This window comes from Mytilus edulis, chromosome 2 (genome assembly GCF_963676685.1).
Source record: "Mytilus edulis chromosome 2, xbMytEdul2.2, whole genome shotgun sequence".
Lineage (NCBI taxonomy): Eukaryota > Metazoa > Mollusca > Bivalvia > Mytilida > Mytilidae > Mytilus > Mytilus edulis.
In genome coordinates, this window is record NC_092345.1 from 31,454,053 (window position 1) to 31,470,620 (window position 16,568).

At 34.6% G+C, this 16,568-nt stretch overlaps 1 protein-coding gene across 1 annotated transcript in view; it reads right to left on the bottom strand.

Moving 5' to 3' along the window:
- Positions 1-16,568, bottom strand: part of LOC139510808 (repetitive organellar protein-like) — an 88,791-nt gene that overhangs the window by 47,395 nt on the left and 24,828 nt on the right. Inside the window, exons 5-9 of the mRNA XM_071297339.1 lie at positions 16,507-16,548; positions 9,974-10,109; positions 7,751-7,824; positions 2,361-2,447; positions 1,095-1,625 (exon numbers count right to left, since the gene is read on the bottom strand). Of these exons, the coding sequence (XP_071153440.1) occupies positions 1,095-1,625; positions 2,361-2,447; positions 7,751-7,824; positions 9,974-10,109; positions 16,507-16,548 (870 nt within the window). The remainder of the gene's footprint in view (positions 1-1,094; positions 1,626-2,360; positions 2,448-7,750; positions 7,825-9,973; positions 10,110-16,506; positions 16,549-16,568) is intronic.

Sequence of the window (16,568 nt, forward strand, 5' to 3'; positions counted from 1 at the left end):
AGATATGTTTTTCATTCGATCCAAAGCATCAAGTTTTTTTTTTCAATATCAAATATATTCATGTCATACTTGCTGAAGATGAAGCTAGAATATTTTTTTTAGCAACTGAATAAGCCAGATAACTTTTTTTTTTCAAAATGGAGGCCACATTAATTTTTTTCCAAAAAAAAACAGCCCCCCCCCCCCCCCCCTAAAATGAAAATTAAATGGTCTGTGCCTTAGTGACAGTAAAGTCTTTTTTTGGTAATGTAGAGGCTCACCAGCACCTGCATCGCTTATCTTGCTACCAGGGGTACCATAATGAATATGAATCAGTTCCAACCAAAAATTTATTGCAAGAGTATCACATTCATCATTTTTATACTTTTCTTTTTGCTAATTATCACATGATATCACAATCATCATTTTTATACATTTCCTTTTGCTCTGTTTTGTGTATCAGACTTAAATAAGCTTTTCATTAATATCAAACTGTTACATTAAGGATTCCCATAACACAAATTGGTGAACAAATCATAAATATTTTCCATCAATAGAAACAATGAGGGGGGGTAGGAGGGGTCCTGATCCCGAAATCCCGGGCTTAAAAACACGATATCCCGAGGTCCCGAATTTAAAAAAAAATAAATCCCGGATCCCGAAATTTGAAAAAAAGAATTCCTTGATCCCGAAGGGGTAAATTCTGAAATCCCGAGCTTAAAAACACCCGATCCCGGAGTCCCGATAAAGGTCCTATCCCCCCTCAACAATTATTATGGAAGTATAATTACATTTGCAAGTATCTAAATAACTATATATATAGCTCGTATTGCTCAAATGGCAGTCACTGTGGATAATTCTGATAGGCACCATTTCACAAACATTTGGTCCAAATAGCCTCAGTGTAAAAAAAAAATCAGAAAATTTTCTATTTTTTGGAATGGCAGCCATCTTTGTTGACAGGTGGGTCATCAGACATAATTCTGAAAGGGCCCCATTATAGGACAATAATTCCCAACAGCCTTGTAATTTCCAAGTAGGAATATAAGGAAATTTAAGGCCTGTTGAAAATTATTATTATTGAAACAAAACAGTTATTTTAAAAATATGCCTACCTCTTTTTTTTGTATTCTCTTTCATCTTTTTTTCTGTACCATTTTTCTCATCAGTGACAGTAACAGCTATGTTTTCCTCAGTGATACTTTTCACCTCAGTAGTTTTGAGTCCAATGTCACCGGTATTTTTATTTTTGTTTTGGTCCTCTACTCTTTTGTTCTCTTCACTTTCAACCATTTTCACATTTGTTTCTGTTTCCTCATTTTCCATAACTCCTTCAGCTGTTTCATTGTTTTTCTCCATTTCAATATTTTCTATACACCCTTTACTTTGAATCATTTCACATATGTCTAGATTTATCTCCCTTGTATAATTTCCTGTTTCCATGACAGATGTATCTTCTGGTTCTGCCTCCATTTCAGTATTTAGACTATCTTCCTGATCATTGGTAGTTGTCAAATTAACACCATCAATGTCCGTATACAACAAATTATCTTCAAGGTCATCTTTGCAGACTTTCATGACTTTATCTTCATCTCCATGCTGACTTGACTCATCTTTTGTATCCATGTCAATCTCTTTTTCAGTTTCTGGATTATTATAAAAAAAAAGTATGTTTCAATACATTTTATGTTGAGATATCATAAGCTTTAATACTAGTGCCTCAAAGTGCCTGTTATGTCCACCTTTCATCTATGCATAATATTGACTGTGAGTACCAGAATATTGAAAGCAACATCATCTGATGAAAGTTTAAAACTACACACTGCATATGACAGCAAGTTCAAGTGGTACTTTTGATATTTAGGCACGGACCTATTGCATACAGTAAAAGAAAAACAGAACAAAACACAAAAATTTAACCTTGTTCACTGATCCATGAAATGAGGTCAAGGGCAAGTTAAAACTGTCTGACGGACATGAGGACCTTGCAAGGTACACACATACCAAGTATAGTTATCCTATTACTTATAATAAGAGAGAATTCAACATTACAAAAATTCTGAACTTTTTTTCAAGTGGTCACTGAACCATGAAAATGAGGTCAAGAACATCTAGTTTCTAAAATATAAAGCTTTAAAGAAGTTAGCTAACGCCGCCGCTGGATCACTATCCCTATGTCGAGCTTTCTGCAACAAAAGTCACAGGCTCGACAAAAGGGGTGTCATTTTAATGAATATGAAAAGTCCTTGAATTCAAATAAGCATGAAATTTACTGATAACACTCAGAACTTTATTTTACTAGAACAAAATGTGATTTTAAGCCAAAAAAAAAAAGAATTTGAGTATTTCTATTATGGCCAAGCCAAAATTTGAATACAAACCATCCAGTCTTTTTTCTTCCCCCGTCATTGCCCATATCAAATCTTCCCTAAAACATTTGAGGGTTTTTTCTTTTTTTGACAAGCATTCTGTAAATAAAAAAAGAAATATGCAAAGTGAAACTAAATGGGATCACACATGGATTTTGTACATGAACTCATTTCAAGTGCTTGGTATTTTTATTTTATTTTATTTTTCCAATTTGGAGATATTCCTCACAAATATACTTATAGAATCAAGGCTCAATTATATGTCAATTGCAAATTTCCCTTTTGATACAAATATTCAAATATTACGTTCAGACATTATTTTGCAACATTGTCTGTATTAGAAGTTTATATTAGCACATCAATAGATATAAACAAGTTTCACAGAAACTAGTGAAAGCACTTTCGAGTTATTGTGCAACATGTTGACGATGGACAGAGATATACCATAATTTCAAGACGGGTGTATAAAAATTAAAATGTAGTATGAAAAGTGATGATTAGGCCACACCAATTTGATAAATAGTTCTTTGAACACTTGCTCTAAAAAAAAAAATGGGGCGAGCGAGCTAATTTTTTTTGTTTTAAAAAAATTCTTGAAAATGAGTTTTTGACAGGTGAGTGGTCTGCAACAGGAGCGAGCAAAATCTTTTTTTTTTAAAGTTTTACATACTCGGTTTTTCAAACAGAATAAGAAGGAAAAGCACTGATGTTTTGATGCATAAGGCCTGTTATCCCATTTGAATACATTATTCTGACTCTAAGCAAATAACTGTAGACTCTATTACCTTGCAGCAGCAAATTTTTGAAAAAAACTCTTAAACATGTTAAATGTGACTTAGAAATTGCAATACAAATAACCTTCACAATGTAAAGAGCATGCAAAACAAATGACAATTATTAAATTGATACTTTCAGTTTTTAACATTTTGGTGAACAGCCTTTTTTGACAATGTTTAAGGTTTAATTAAATTCTACCAAAAGCCTTAGTATTTCAAAAATTCAAAATTTTGTAAACAGTAAATTTATAAATATAATAATATAAATGATAATTCATGTCTGACAGCACATAGTGCTGACTACTGGACTATTTGACCCCACCATGCATGCATTTCAAATTGGATATTTCATTTAAATGTTCAAGTAATCTTTTTTAAATACCCACCACCCATCAAATTTTAATACAGGTGCCTTCCTTCCCCAACACAATTCTGGAAAGGCCCTAAACAAAACATGGTTTTCTCATGGATGAAGAGTTTTTGGTTGCCTATAATTGCTTGTACATCTACTTCTTTTGAATTTTGATGGATAGTTGTCTTATTGACAATTAACCACATCTCCTTATTGTTATATTAAGAGCTGTGCTTGGAAACTAAAAGACAAATAGAATGGATTTATTTTTTTACAAAATTTACTTCTGGATACTATCTTATGATCATAAACAAGCTTTTGTCCAAGTTTGGTACAAACCCAGGATAGTTTAAGAAAGTTATTAAAATTCTAAAAACTTTAACCACAGAGTGAATGTGTTGTTTCCCAGTAGAAAAACTAAGTCCATTTATAAGTAAAATTCGGAAAAACTGGAATTTTATTTTTACCAAATTTACTTCTGGATACTATCTTATGATCATAAAGAAGCTTCTGTCCAAGTTTGGTAGAAATCCAGTATAGTTTAAGAAAGTTATTAAAATTTCAAAAACTTTAACCACAGAGTGAATATTTGTTGACGCCGCCGCCAGAATGTAGGATCGCTTAGTCTCGCTTTTTCGACTAAAGTCGAAGGCTCGACAAAAAGTCATGCCTGTATAGGTCATTGAATTCAAATAATCAGACATCGTTTATAAACAGTCAAATCTCATTATAACATATAACAAACACGACATTTTCTATTTTCATCATAAAATAGTCATTTTTTGCTTAAATTGAAGGCTGTAAAGACCAGAATGCTTGTCAAGTATCACAACATACATCTGCATATTAGTTTTAGATGCATGATTTTTTTTATTAGTTGTTTTTGGCTTTGAACTAGCTGTCAGTAACTGCGAGTACTCTCAAATCGGTACTAATAGTCTTTTTGTTGTTGGGATGTATAAGTGCTGAGCCACTCTGTTTTTGTTAGATGTATTTCTATCCATCTGATGAGTTAAGCCTTTTTCAACTGATTTTTATAGTTCGTTCCTATATGTTGTACTGTTACACCACTGTCCAAGGTTAGGGGGAGGAATGGGATCGCGCTAACTGGTTTAACCCCGCCACATTATTTACATATGTGCCTGTCCCAAGTCAGGAGCCTGTAATTCAGTGGATGTCGTTTGTTGCTGTGTTACATATTTGTTTTTCGTTCATTTATTTGTACATTTATTTGGCCGTTACTTTTCTCGTTTGAATTGTTTTACATTTGTTATTTCCAGGCCTTTTATAGCTGACTATGCGGTATGGGCTTTGCTCATTGTTGAAGGCCGTACGGTGACCTATAGTTGTTAATTTCTGTGTCATTTAATTTGGTCTCTTGTTTAGAGTTGTCTCATTGGCAATTACACCAAATCTTCTTTTTTATATATATATTTTTGCATATATATTTTTGACTGCTAAAGTGTCACAGTTCATAAATAAACTACCGTGAATATAATGGTTTTTTTTTTCCAAAGTGAAATAATATAACGATGAAAATGGTACTTTTTTAGGTCTTTGATCCCATATATTCAGGATACTTAGCAGAATATCTACTATGTATCATACATAATTCAAAATAGATCTGTAACTGGTCATATTAAAACTATATACCAAATATCAAATTAATATCTTCAAGCATGACGAAAAAAAGTGCAGATAACTAGTTATTTACGCGAATTTTCTAAGTCGAAGGACCACAACTCTGCACAAGAGTCCACACGCTGAAATGTCTCGCCTGCTTTCCTAACCATGATTAATTTTATGTTGATAGTCCTAATGATAAAAGTTTTACTACAAGTATCACATAAACTTAAAATTATCAATGATCCATGAAAATGAGGTCCTGGTCAGATAAACCATGCCAGAAACACATGTACACCTTACAATCATTCCATACACCAAATATAGTGGACCTATTGCTTATAGTAACTTAGAAAAACAGACCAAAACACAAAAACTTTACATTGACCATGAACCATGAACATGAGGTCATGGACAAATGACACCTGCCAGACAGACATGTACACCTTACAATCATTCCATACACCAAATATAGTGGACCTATTGATTATAGTATTAGAATAACAGACAAAAACATAAAACTTAACATTGACCAATGAACGACGAAAATGAGATAGGACATATGACACCTGCCAGACAGACATTACACCTTGCAATCATTCCATACACCAAATATAGTTGACCTATTGCTTATAGTTTTAGAAAAACAGATCAAAACACAAAAACTTACCATTGACCAATGAACCATGAAAATGAGGTCAAGGACAAATGACACCTGCCAGACAAACATGTTCACCTTACAATCATTCCATACACCAAATATATTTGACATACTGCTTTCAGTATCTGACAAACGGACCTATTCACGTAACTTTAACCTTGATCACTTATCCAAGAAATGAGGTCGAGGTCAGGTGAATCTTGTCTGATGGACATGTAGACCTTGAAATGAACCCATATACCAAATATAGTCATCCCATTACTTATTATAAGTGAGAAATTCCCATAACAAAAAAACTGAACTTTTTTTCAAGCAGTCACTGAACCATGAAAATAAGTCGAGGACAATGGTCATACGACAGATGGAAAGTTCATGACATAAGGTATCTGCATACAAGGTATGAAGCATCCAAGTCTTCTACCTTCTGAAATATAAAGCTTTATACAAATAGTTTACGCCACCGCCGGATAGTAATACTTATGTCTAACTATGCGACTTAAATTTTGTCGCAGGCGAGACACTAAAATCATCAGATCGGAACAAAATTTGAACTTGATCTGTAACTGGTCAAAATAAAACATTATACAAAATATCAAATCAATATCTTCAAGCACAATAAAAAAAGTGGGGAAAACTGATTTGTGGGGACCGACAGACAGACTGACAAAGTGCAAACCTAGTCCCCTTTGGCTTCGCCTTTAGGGGACTAAAAACAGACAAACCCTTTCTGGATAATACACTGAAATAAGTGATAACAGTCATGCAATGAACATATTGAAACAAATATATATTATTATATAGATGACAAAGAAATACTGAAATTTCTCAGATGAATCTGATATCATCACTTATCGGTTGATTATTCACTCATGAAACTTTTTATGTCTTTTCTCAACATATTTTTGCAAAATGTACCAAATTTATTCTCAGTTTTGCCCTTTTTACTTTTCAGAATTATCGATTATAAGAATGTGAAATGCAATATACTTTATAGTGCATTGGGTAATTTTTGCAGTTTCAAATTTTTACAACATTATAACCGTAAATTGACCCAAAATTCATAAAATATTATGGAAAAATCGAAATAGTTGGCATGTAAGAGAATTAAGCATTTTATTTTTACACATTTACGTAAAACCTCATAAAAAGGGCAAAACTATGAACCTCACAAAAATTTGACGCAATAAGGTACTTAAATTGGATGCAGTCATATTTGGTTTTTTTTATAATCATACGCTCATGTTTGATGTTATTTATCATGAATACTACTGGAATAAGACATTTTTTAATCATGTTTTGTGATCTATTTATAAAAACATAATTAACAATTTAATTTGATTTTTGAAAATATACCACTTGTGACGGAACAACAATAATAACTCTTATGAGCACTGCTGAATTATTTTGTTGTTCGGTCACGCGTAGAATATTTTCAATTATTAACTTACAAATTAATTCAATTGTAAAAATGACCAACATCTTAATCACTTCCATGGCTGAAGACCTGTTAGTAAATTCATTTATTTTGAAGAGTTAGTCGTCATGTAAACTTTGCCACAAATCATTCATGAACTTAGTAGAGTCCAAAGACATGAAAGAGTACATACACATGGATAAAATTGAATGTTGTCTAGTATTATGTAAAACTAAGTCTTCAGCCATGTCCAGTTTAAAGATTGAAACAGTTACTTGTACTTAACCAAATGATCAAATCAAAAGCCATAGTTGAATAGTTACATAAAAAATGTTTAGTATTTAACTTTCCTTGATCTTTTTTTTCAGTAAGAAAAGTTCTTTTTCATCAATCTTTCCATTCAATATGAATTAAAAAGAATCATTCAATACAATTTAAATGCTGTAAACATATATATGTATTGCTTGCATTCTTTGATCAAATGATTTGAAGTATTCACAACTGTTTCCTCTGTTTCTCTCAAGTAAAACATGCTAAAAGTTAACTTTGATCAAAATGTTATAAAAGCATAAATACTCATTCCAATCTGCTCCCAAGAACTTCTCAAAGATCTCAAGAATGGCTCAAGATTAACCATCTTCACTGTAAACCTACATGTATATATGATTATGCTATAGTTTATGATCAATTTGGTACAATACGCTTGGTAAAATATACCTACTCTTTATGCTGACTGAAGCAAACTTAAACATGCATCATCCAAACTTGAAGTCAGACAGAAGATGTCAGTTTGTCTGACCGAATGTCAGATACAGGTTTCTGGAATTTCGCAAGACTGAGAGGAATCAAATGATAACTAGAGGCTCTCAAGAGCCTGTATCGCTCACCTGATTCTACTTGGGTTTTTGAAATCATATAAAAAAATATAAAATTTGGCTAAAAGTGACAACACAACCTCATTTATCATGTTTATAAGGAAAGGAACATCTTTAATTTCATTCAAAAGTCCCCCACTGGCGGCCATCTTGGATGACGGATCGGCTACAAAGTAACAACACTTGGTCAGCACCTCATAAGGAACATTCATGCCATGTTTGGTTTTATTCCATTCAGTGGTTCTCTAAAAGAAGTCATTTGTATGCATTTCCCATAGGGTCCTATGTTAAACTAAGTCCCCTGCTGGCGGCCATCTTGGATGATGGATCGGCTACAAAGTAACAACACTTGGTCAGCACTCATAAGGAACATTCATGCAATGTTTGGTTTTATTCCATTCAGTGGTTCTCTAGAAGAAGTCATTTGTATGCATTTCCCATAGGGTCCTATGTTAAACTAAGTCCCCCGTTGGCGGCCATCTTGGATAATGGATCGGCTACAAAGTAACAACACTTGGTCAGCACCACATTAGGAACATTCATGCCATGTTTGATTTCATTCGATTCAGTGGTTCTCTAAAAGAAGTCATTTGTATGCATTTCCCATAGGGTCCTATGTTAAACTAAGTCCTATGCTGGCGGCCATCTTGGATGATGGATCGGCTACAAAGTAACAACACTTGGTCAGCACCCTATAAGGAACATTCATGCTATGTTTGGTTTTATTCCATTCAGTGGTTCTCTAAAAGAAGTCATTTGTATGCATTTCCCATAGGGTCCTATGTTAAACTAAGTCCACGGCTGGCAGCCATCTTGGATGATGGATCAGCAACAAAGTAACAACACTTGGTCAGCACCTCATAAGGAACATTCATGCCATGTTTGGTTTCATTCCATTCAGTGGTTCTCTAAAAGAAGTCATTTGTATGCATTTCCCATAGGGTCCTATGTTAAACTAAGTCCCCCGCTGGCGGCCATCTTGGATGATGGATCGGCTACAAAGTAACAACACTTGGTCAGCACTCCATAAGGAACATTCATGCTATGTTTGGTTTCATTCCATTTAGTGGTTCTCTAGAAGAAGTCATTTGTATGCATTTCCCATAGGGTCCTATGTTAAACTAAGTCCCCCGCTGGCGGCCATCTTGGATGATGGATCGGCTACAAAGTAACAACACTTGGTCAGCACCCCATAAGGAACATTCATGCTATGTTTGGTTTTATTCCATTCAGTGGTTCTCTAAAAGAAGTCATTTGTATGCATTTCCCATAGGGTCCTATGTTAAACTAAGTCCCCGGCTGGCGGCCATCTTGGATGATGGATCGGCAACAAAGTAACAACACTTGGTTAGCACCTCATAAGGAACATTCATGCCATGTTTGGTTTCATTCCATTCAGTGGTTCTCTAGAAGAAGTTCAAAATGTAAATTGTTAACGACGACGACGACGGACGACGACGGACGACGGACGACGGACGACGACGACGGACGACGGACGCCAAGTGGTGAGAAAAGCTCACTTGGCCCTTCGGGCCAGGTGAGCTAAAAATCGAATCAAAATCAGAACGATAAAAATTTGCAATGCCCCACAATATGACATTTTTCGGGCAGTGTTCTCCCCAGATATTTCATTTAGCATCCTTGTAAACAGGGACATTTGAAATATAGTACCATCTTGTTTCTAAAAAATATAGCATCACATCCATAACATAATCTATAAGAAAACCAATTCAGATAGCATCACATTCAAGAAATATAGCATCACATTACCATGATGCAAAAGGCCCTGGGGAGAACACTGTTGGCCTCTTTAATATTGAAAACAGTAACAGATACAAAACATAGAGAGCAACCACTGCCTGACTAAGGGGTCATATAAAAACCTTACGAGTTAACATAATTTGTAATAAAATTATTTGCTTACACTGCATCATCAGCTTTACAAAATACATCAATCATGTTCTTGTGCACACTATCATGGTATACAAGGACAGGCCATTTCATTTTACTTGGAATTCCAGGTAGTCTTGACCACATAATGGTTCTATCTGTCTCTAATTCTGGAAAAGATTTAGTATTAGTTTAAATGCAAATTACATTCAATATCAAACGACTTTGATGCAAGTTTTCTCAATTCATTTGTAAGGCAAAACTTCATGGAAAAGTTATTATTCTTAAATATCAAAAGCAAGGCCAAAAAAAATAATACCCTAGTTTCCTGCTAACCAACCCACAAACTTTTGGATTGGAATGTATCGTTGACAAACTCATTTTCTGACGGACTACTGGGAATTTCTTCCTCAACCTTGGGTTTCAAATGGATATCTAATACAAGGGTTTGCTCTGTCAAGATTTTCCAATAAAATGTAAATATTGCATGCATCCAAGAATGGTGTCATGTGATACAATTTCATACTGATATTTCTATTGTATATATTCTTAATGTTTTATAATTCAAAGAATTTCTGCCTATGGTTACACGTATATATAAACCTGGTCTTAAAATTTAAGGTCTAAATATTGGAATTATGTAATTTCAACTGATAAGTATCAAACAAAAAAAACTTCATGAAAATAATATGTGTAATTGTAACTAGAGGCTCTAATAAAGAGCCTGTGTCGCTCACCTTGGCATATGTGAATTAAACAAAGGAAGCAGACAGTTCATGACAAAATTGTGTTTAGGTGATTGTGATGTGTTTGTACATCTTCCTTTACTGAACATTCTTGCTGCTCACAATTATCTATAATGAACTTGTCCGTGTGGTTTCAGTGGGAAATGTTAGTAAAAATTTACAAATTTTATGAAAATTGTTAAAAATTGATTATAAAGGACAATAACTTCTTAGGGGGTCAATTGACCATTTTGGCCATGTTGACTTATTTTTGAGTCTTAAATTGCTGTACATTATTGCTGTTTACAGTTTATCTCTATCTATAATAATATTCAAGATAATAACCCAAAACAGCAAAATTTCCTTAAAATTACCAATTTAGGGGCAGCAACCTAACAACCAGTTGTCCGATTCATCTACAAATTTCAGGGCAGATAGATTTTGACCAGATAAACAATTTTACCCCGTCAGATTTGCTCTAAATGCTTTGGTTTTTGAGTTATAAGCCAAAAACTGCATTTTACCCCTATGTTCTATTTTTAGCCGTAGCGGCCATCTTGGTTGGTTTTGTCAAGTATTAGCCGCTGTACATTTACTAACGTCACTAACGTTACCTATTGTTTACGTAACGTTGCCTTGTGCGCAACGTCACATAACTTGAATACAATTTGATATGAACACAACGCCTTTCATTACTAACCCTAAAGCGAAGTACTAACCACAAGAAACACGATACACGATATTGGTGCCGTGACCCATGGAGAAATTGAAAGCAATTCGTGGTGGTCATCGTAGTGCAGTTACAAGATTAATTAATAGAACAAAGGAAAGAATTTCGCAAGATGATATTGGACATGAAGAACTTTCGGCTGCCGCAGACAACCTTACAAAGAAGAGGAACCTGCTTGAATCTTTAGACTCACAGATCTTAGATGGAACCGAACTAGAAGACATGGAACAAGAAATTCTTGACGCGGACGATTATACAATGAATATGGAAGTCGCCATTCGCCGGTTCAAGGACATAGTTTCTGGAAACAAAACAACCCCATTTCAGCAAACGGTGAGTGAAACAACTTATGTTCCAATAGCCAATACACTTGATTCATCAAATTTTCCGTCAACAAGTATTGCAAATCATAATTCAAACCATTCAGAAAATATATTTTCCGTAGATAATAACTCCGTTTATACGAATGCAAACCCAACAACAGCAACAAACTTCTATCACAAACTACCTAAGCTTGATTTACCGAACTTTACGGGAGATATATTAACATGGCAGACATTTTGGGAATCGTTTGAGACAACCATTCATCACAATCCCTCTTTGACAAATATACAAAAGTTCAGCTATCTCAAATCTCAGGTACACAGTGAAGCCGCACAATGCATATCCGGTTTATCTCTATCAAACGCCAACTATGAACACGCAATCATATTGTTAAAGGAGAGGTATGGACAGACACAAACCATTATAAACGCATACATGCAGAATCTACTTGAACTTACGCATCCGTCACTTACGCCGCACAGCATAAGAGTATTTTACGATAAAATGGAATCGTGCATAAGGGGATTAGAGTCGCTCGGACAATCGCAAGACACATTCGGATCACTTTTAGTACCAATTATATTTGGAAAGTTGCCCGACGAAATGAAAAAACTCATGACCAGAGAACACGGAAAACGGAATTGGGATATAAGGTCCCTTAGAGAAGCAATCGGCAAAGAGATGTACGTACAGGAAACTGGTAATTCAGATAAATTAGACAGTTTCACACCCACAGCGTCATTTCACACAACAGTTGAACCCAAAATCACCACAAGACCTCAATATGTAATAAATCAGTTCAAACCCAAAACCTGTATTTATTGCAAACAATCGCATTCGTCAGTCGAATGTACCAGTGTTGTAGACAGAGAGAGCCGCCTAGCTATCATTGAACAGAAAAAAGTATGTTACAGTTGCTTTGGAAGTCATAAAGTTTCAGAATGCCGCTCGCGTTTTAGATGCAGAAAATGTGATAACAAGCACCACACTAGTCTTTGTGACAGTAATAAGAATCAAGAAAAGGAAAGCGTAAGCGTAAGTACAGCAAAATCTTTACCGCAAAACACCATAGTAAGTACAGTAGAGAGCGAAAATGATGCATTAACATGTTACACGTCGACATTGAACATTAAACCAAGGACAGACGTTTTATTAAAGACAGCCATTTCACCAGTTTGGGTAGATGACAGGTCAGCTACCGCTAATATTCTTTTAGATGAAGGATCTCAGAAGTCGTTTATTAGCGAGGAATTAGCCGCTAAACTGCAATTAAAACCGAATGGAACCTCGACAGTTAGCCTAGCAGCATTTGGAGATGAAAACAGAAATATACGCAATTTGGACATTGCCGTAATAGATTTACAAACTCAGAATGGGAAGAAAATACCAATGGAAGTATTTATTGTCCCTACTATCGCAGCCCCGTTACACAATCGCATGCCATACAATGCTGCTAAACTGCCTTACCTCAGTGGACTTACATTAGCGCACCCTGTTAGCGACATGGATGAATTCAGGATTTCATTTTTAATAGGTTCGGATTACTACTGGGATATCGTTGAAGACACAGTTATCCGAGGACCAGGCCCGACCGCAGTAGAATCAAAACTCGGATACCTACTTTCTGGACCAATGAAAGACTCAGCTGAACCCACATCCTCATCTTTCACGTTACAACACAAGACAGAAGAAGTCGATTTGAAACGTTTTGGGAAAATCGAATCAATGGCAGAAGTATCTGACAATTCATGGCAGAAGTATCTGACAATTCAATTAAATTTAACAAAGACTATTTTGAGACGTATCAATCAAACAGCAACACAATGAAGAACAATGGTAGGATTCACACATTTAGCAGGGAACCAGGAATGATGAAAATCCACGGAGACAGAGCACCGAGTAAAACTGAAGCCAAGCTAAAGATTCAAACATGGACTTAATATTTTCATGACAATATACTTACTGGTATCAAGTGCGCCGTAATTTTGATAATGATCATAGTGAATAGACAGTTTAACAATTTCTATTTTATAACATGGACTTTAAATAGTTAATTATCATTTCACACTTTGTATCATGCTAATTTCTTTTTCATAATTTTAGATTAATTTTCACTTTTCGGCGCCCCCAGTGTCAAGTATTAGCCGCTGTACATTTACTAACGTCACTAACGTTACCTATTGTTTACGTAACGTTGCCTTGTGCGCAACGTCACATAACTTGAATACAATTTGATATGAACACAACGCCTTTCATTACTAACCCTAAAGCGAAGTACTAACCACAAGAAACACGATACACGATAGGTTTGTCCAGTCACAAAACACAATTTTTAAACTAGATAGCCTAATAATGATTCTGGCTATGTTTGGTAAAATTTGCCCCGGTAGTTTCAGAGAAGATTTTTGTAAAAGTTAACTAAGATTTACGAAAAATGGATAAAAATTGACTAAAAAGGGCAATTACTCCTAAAGGGGTCAACTGACCATTTTGGTCCTGTTGACTTATTTGTAAATCTTACTTTGCTGAACATTATTGCTGTTTACAGTTTATCTCCATCTATAATGATATTCAAGATAATAACCAAAAACAGTAAAATTTCCTTAAAATTACCAATTTAGGGGCAGCAACTCAACAATGGGTTGTCTGATTCATCTAAAAATTTCAGGGCAGATAGATCTTGACCTGATTAACAATTTTACCCCAGGTCAGATTTGCTCTAAATGCTTTGGTTTTTGAGTTATAGGCAAAAACCTGCATTTTACCCCTATGTTCTATTTTTAGCCATGGCGGCCATCTTGGTTTGTTGACCAGGTCAAAAAACACAAATTTTAAACTAGATACATCAATGATGATTGTGGCCAAGTTTGGTTAAATTTGGCCCAGTAGTTTCAGAGGAGAAGATTTTTGTAAAAGTTAACGACAGACGACAGACGTCGGACGCCAAGTGATGAGAAAAGCTCAGTTGGCCCGAACAGTGAGCTAATAAAATTTGATATTATTATCATAACTTACGTGAAATAAAAAACAGTCTGGCGGTAAGGGTTGTTCGACTGAACCTAATCTTTTGTGCCAAAATTGTGTTTTTTACTATATAAAAGCAGGCCCTGTTGGTCACAATGATTCCCCTATATGACCTTGTAAAAGGTTTTGAAAGATATATAAAAATTTGTAAGGGTTCCGCGGAACCCAGTGTCTGGCCTACTTTTGATGTTGTCTATATTTTCAGTGTGATAGGTGAATGCACATAGTGAATGCAATGTTGAGTCCATTTATACGTAAAAAACAGAAAAACAGAAATAAATACTTTACAAAATTTTCTCCTGGATACAATCTTTATATCATAAACAAGCTTCTGTCCAAATTTGGTAAAATTTCTGGATAGTTTAAGAAAGTTATTAAAATTTCAAAAAATTTAACAACAGAGTGAATGTATAATGTTTCCTGGCAGAAAAACTAAGTCCATTTATAAGTAAAATACGGGAAAAAATAATTTTTTTTTACTAAATTTACTTCTGGATACTATCTTGTGATCATAAACAAGCTTCTGTCCAAGTTTGGTACAAATCCAGGATAGTTTAAGAAAGTTATTAAAATTTTTAAAACTTTAACCACAGAGTGAATTTAATGTTTCCTGGTAGAAAAAACTAAGTCCATTTATAAGTAAAATATGGAAAAACTGGATTTTTTTTTTTTTTTATTAAATTTACTTGTGGATACTATTTTATGATCAGAAACAAGCTTCTGTCCAAGTTTGGTAGAAATCCAGGATAGTTTAAGAAAGTTATTAAAATTTCAAAAACTTTAACCACAGAGTGAATATTTGTGGACGCTGCCGCCGACAGAATGTAGGATCCCTATGTCTCGTTTTTGACAAAAGTCGAAGGCTCGACAAAAACATTACTATTTATATCAAGCATGTTACTGGAATCACAGGATTATTTATTACACCTTAAATAAAATTGAGAAAGGAAATGGTGAATATGTCAAAGCGACAACCACCCGACCATAGAGCAAACAACAGCCGAAGGCAACCAATGGGTCTTCAATGTAGCGAGAATTCCCGCACCCGTAGGTTTCCTTCAGCTGGCCCCTAAAATATGCATAATAGTACAGTGATAATGGACGTCATACTAAACTCCGAATTATACACAAGAAACTAAAATTTAAAATCATACAAGACTAACAAAGGCCAGAGGCTCCTGACTTGGGACAGGCGCAAAATTGCGGCGGGGTTAAACATGTTTATGAGATCTCAACCCTCCCCCTATACCTCTAGCCAATGTAGAAAAGTAAAAGAATAACAATACGCACATTAAAATTCAGTTCAAGATAAGTCCGAGTCTGATGTCAAAAGATGTAACAAAAGAAAATAAATAAAATGACAATAATACATAAATAACAACAGACTACTAGCAGTTAACTGACATGCCAGCTCCAGACCTCAATTAAACTGATTGAAAGATTATGTCTTCGTCATATGAATATCAGGTACAATCCCTCCCGTTAGGGGTTTAGTATCATACTATCATAAAATATATGAGAAGAACATAACCCGTGTCATGCCAACAACTGTTAAAACACATCCTAAAATTTATAATAACTTGAACAGAAACTTTATATCATAACCATAGATTAAGTATTCATAACCATATTAATTTTTTTATGAATACTATGTTTTTTTGTAAATTTGTAGCAGATGTTGCAAAACCAAAAACAGTAATTATCTTGCAGTATTTACAGCCAATTGTATAATATCCATTTTATCTGACGCCATACTTTACAAACCTTTTTCCTGATTATCATCTGATCTACTTCCCAATGACGAACCTGCGATAACAAAGAAAGAA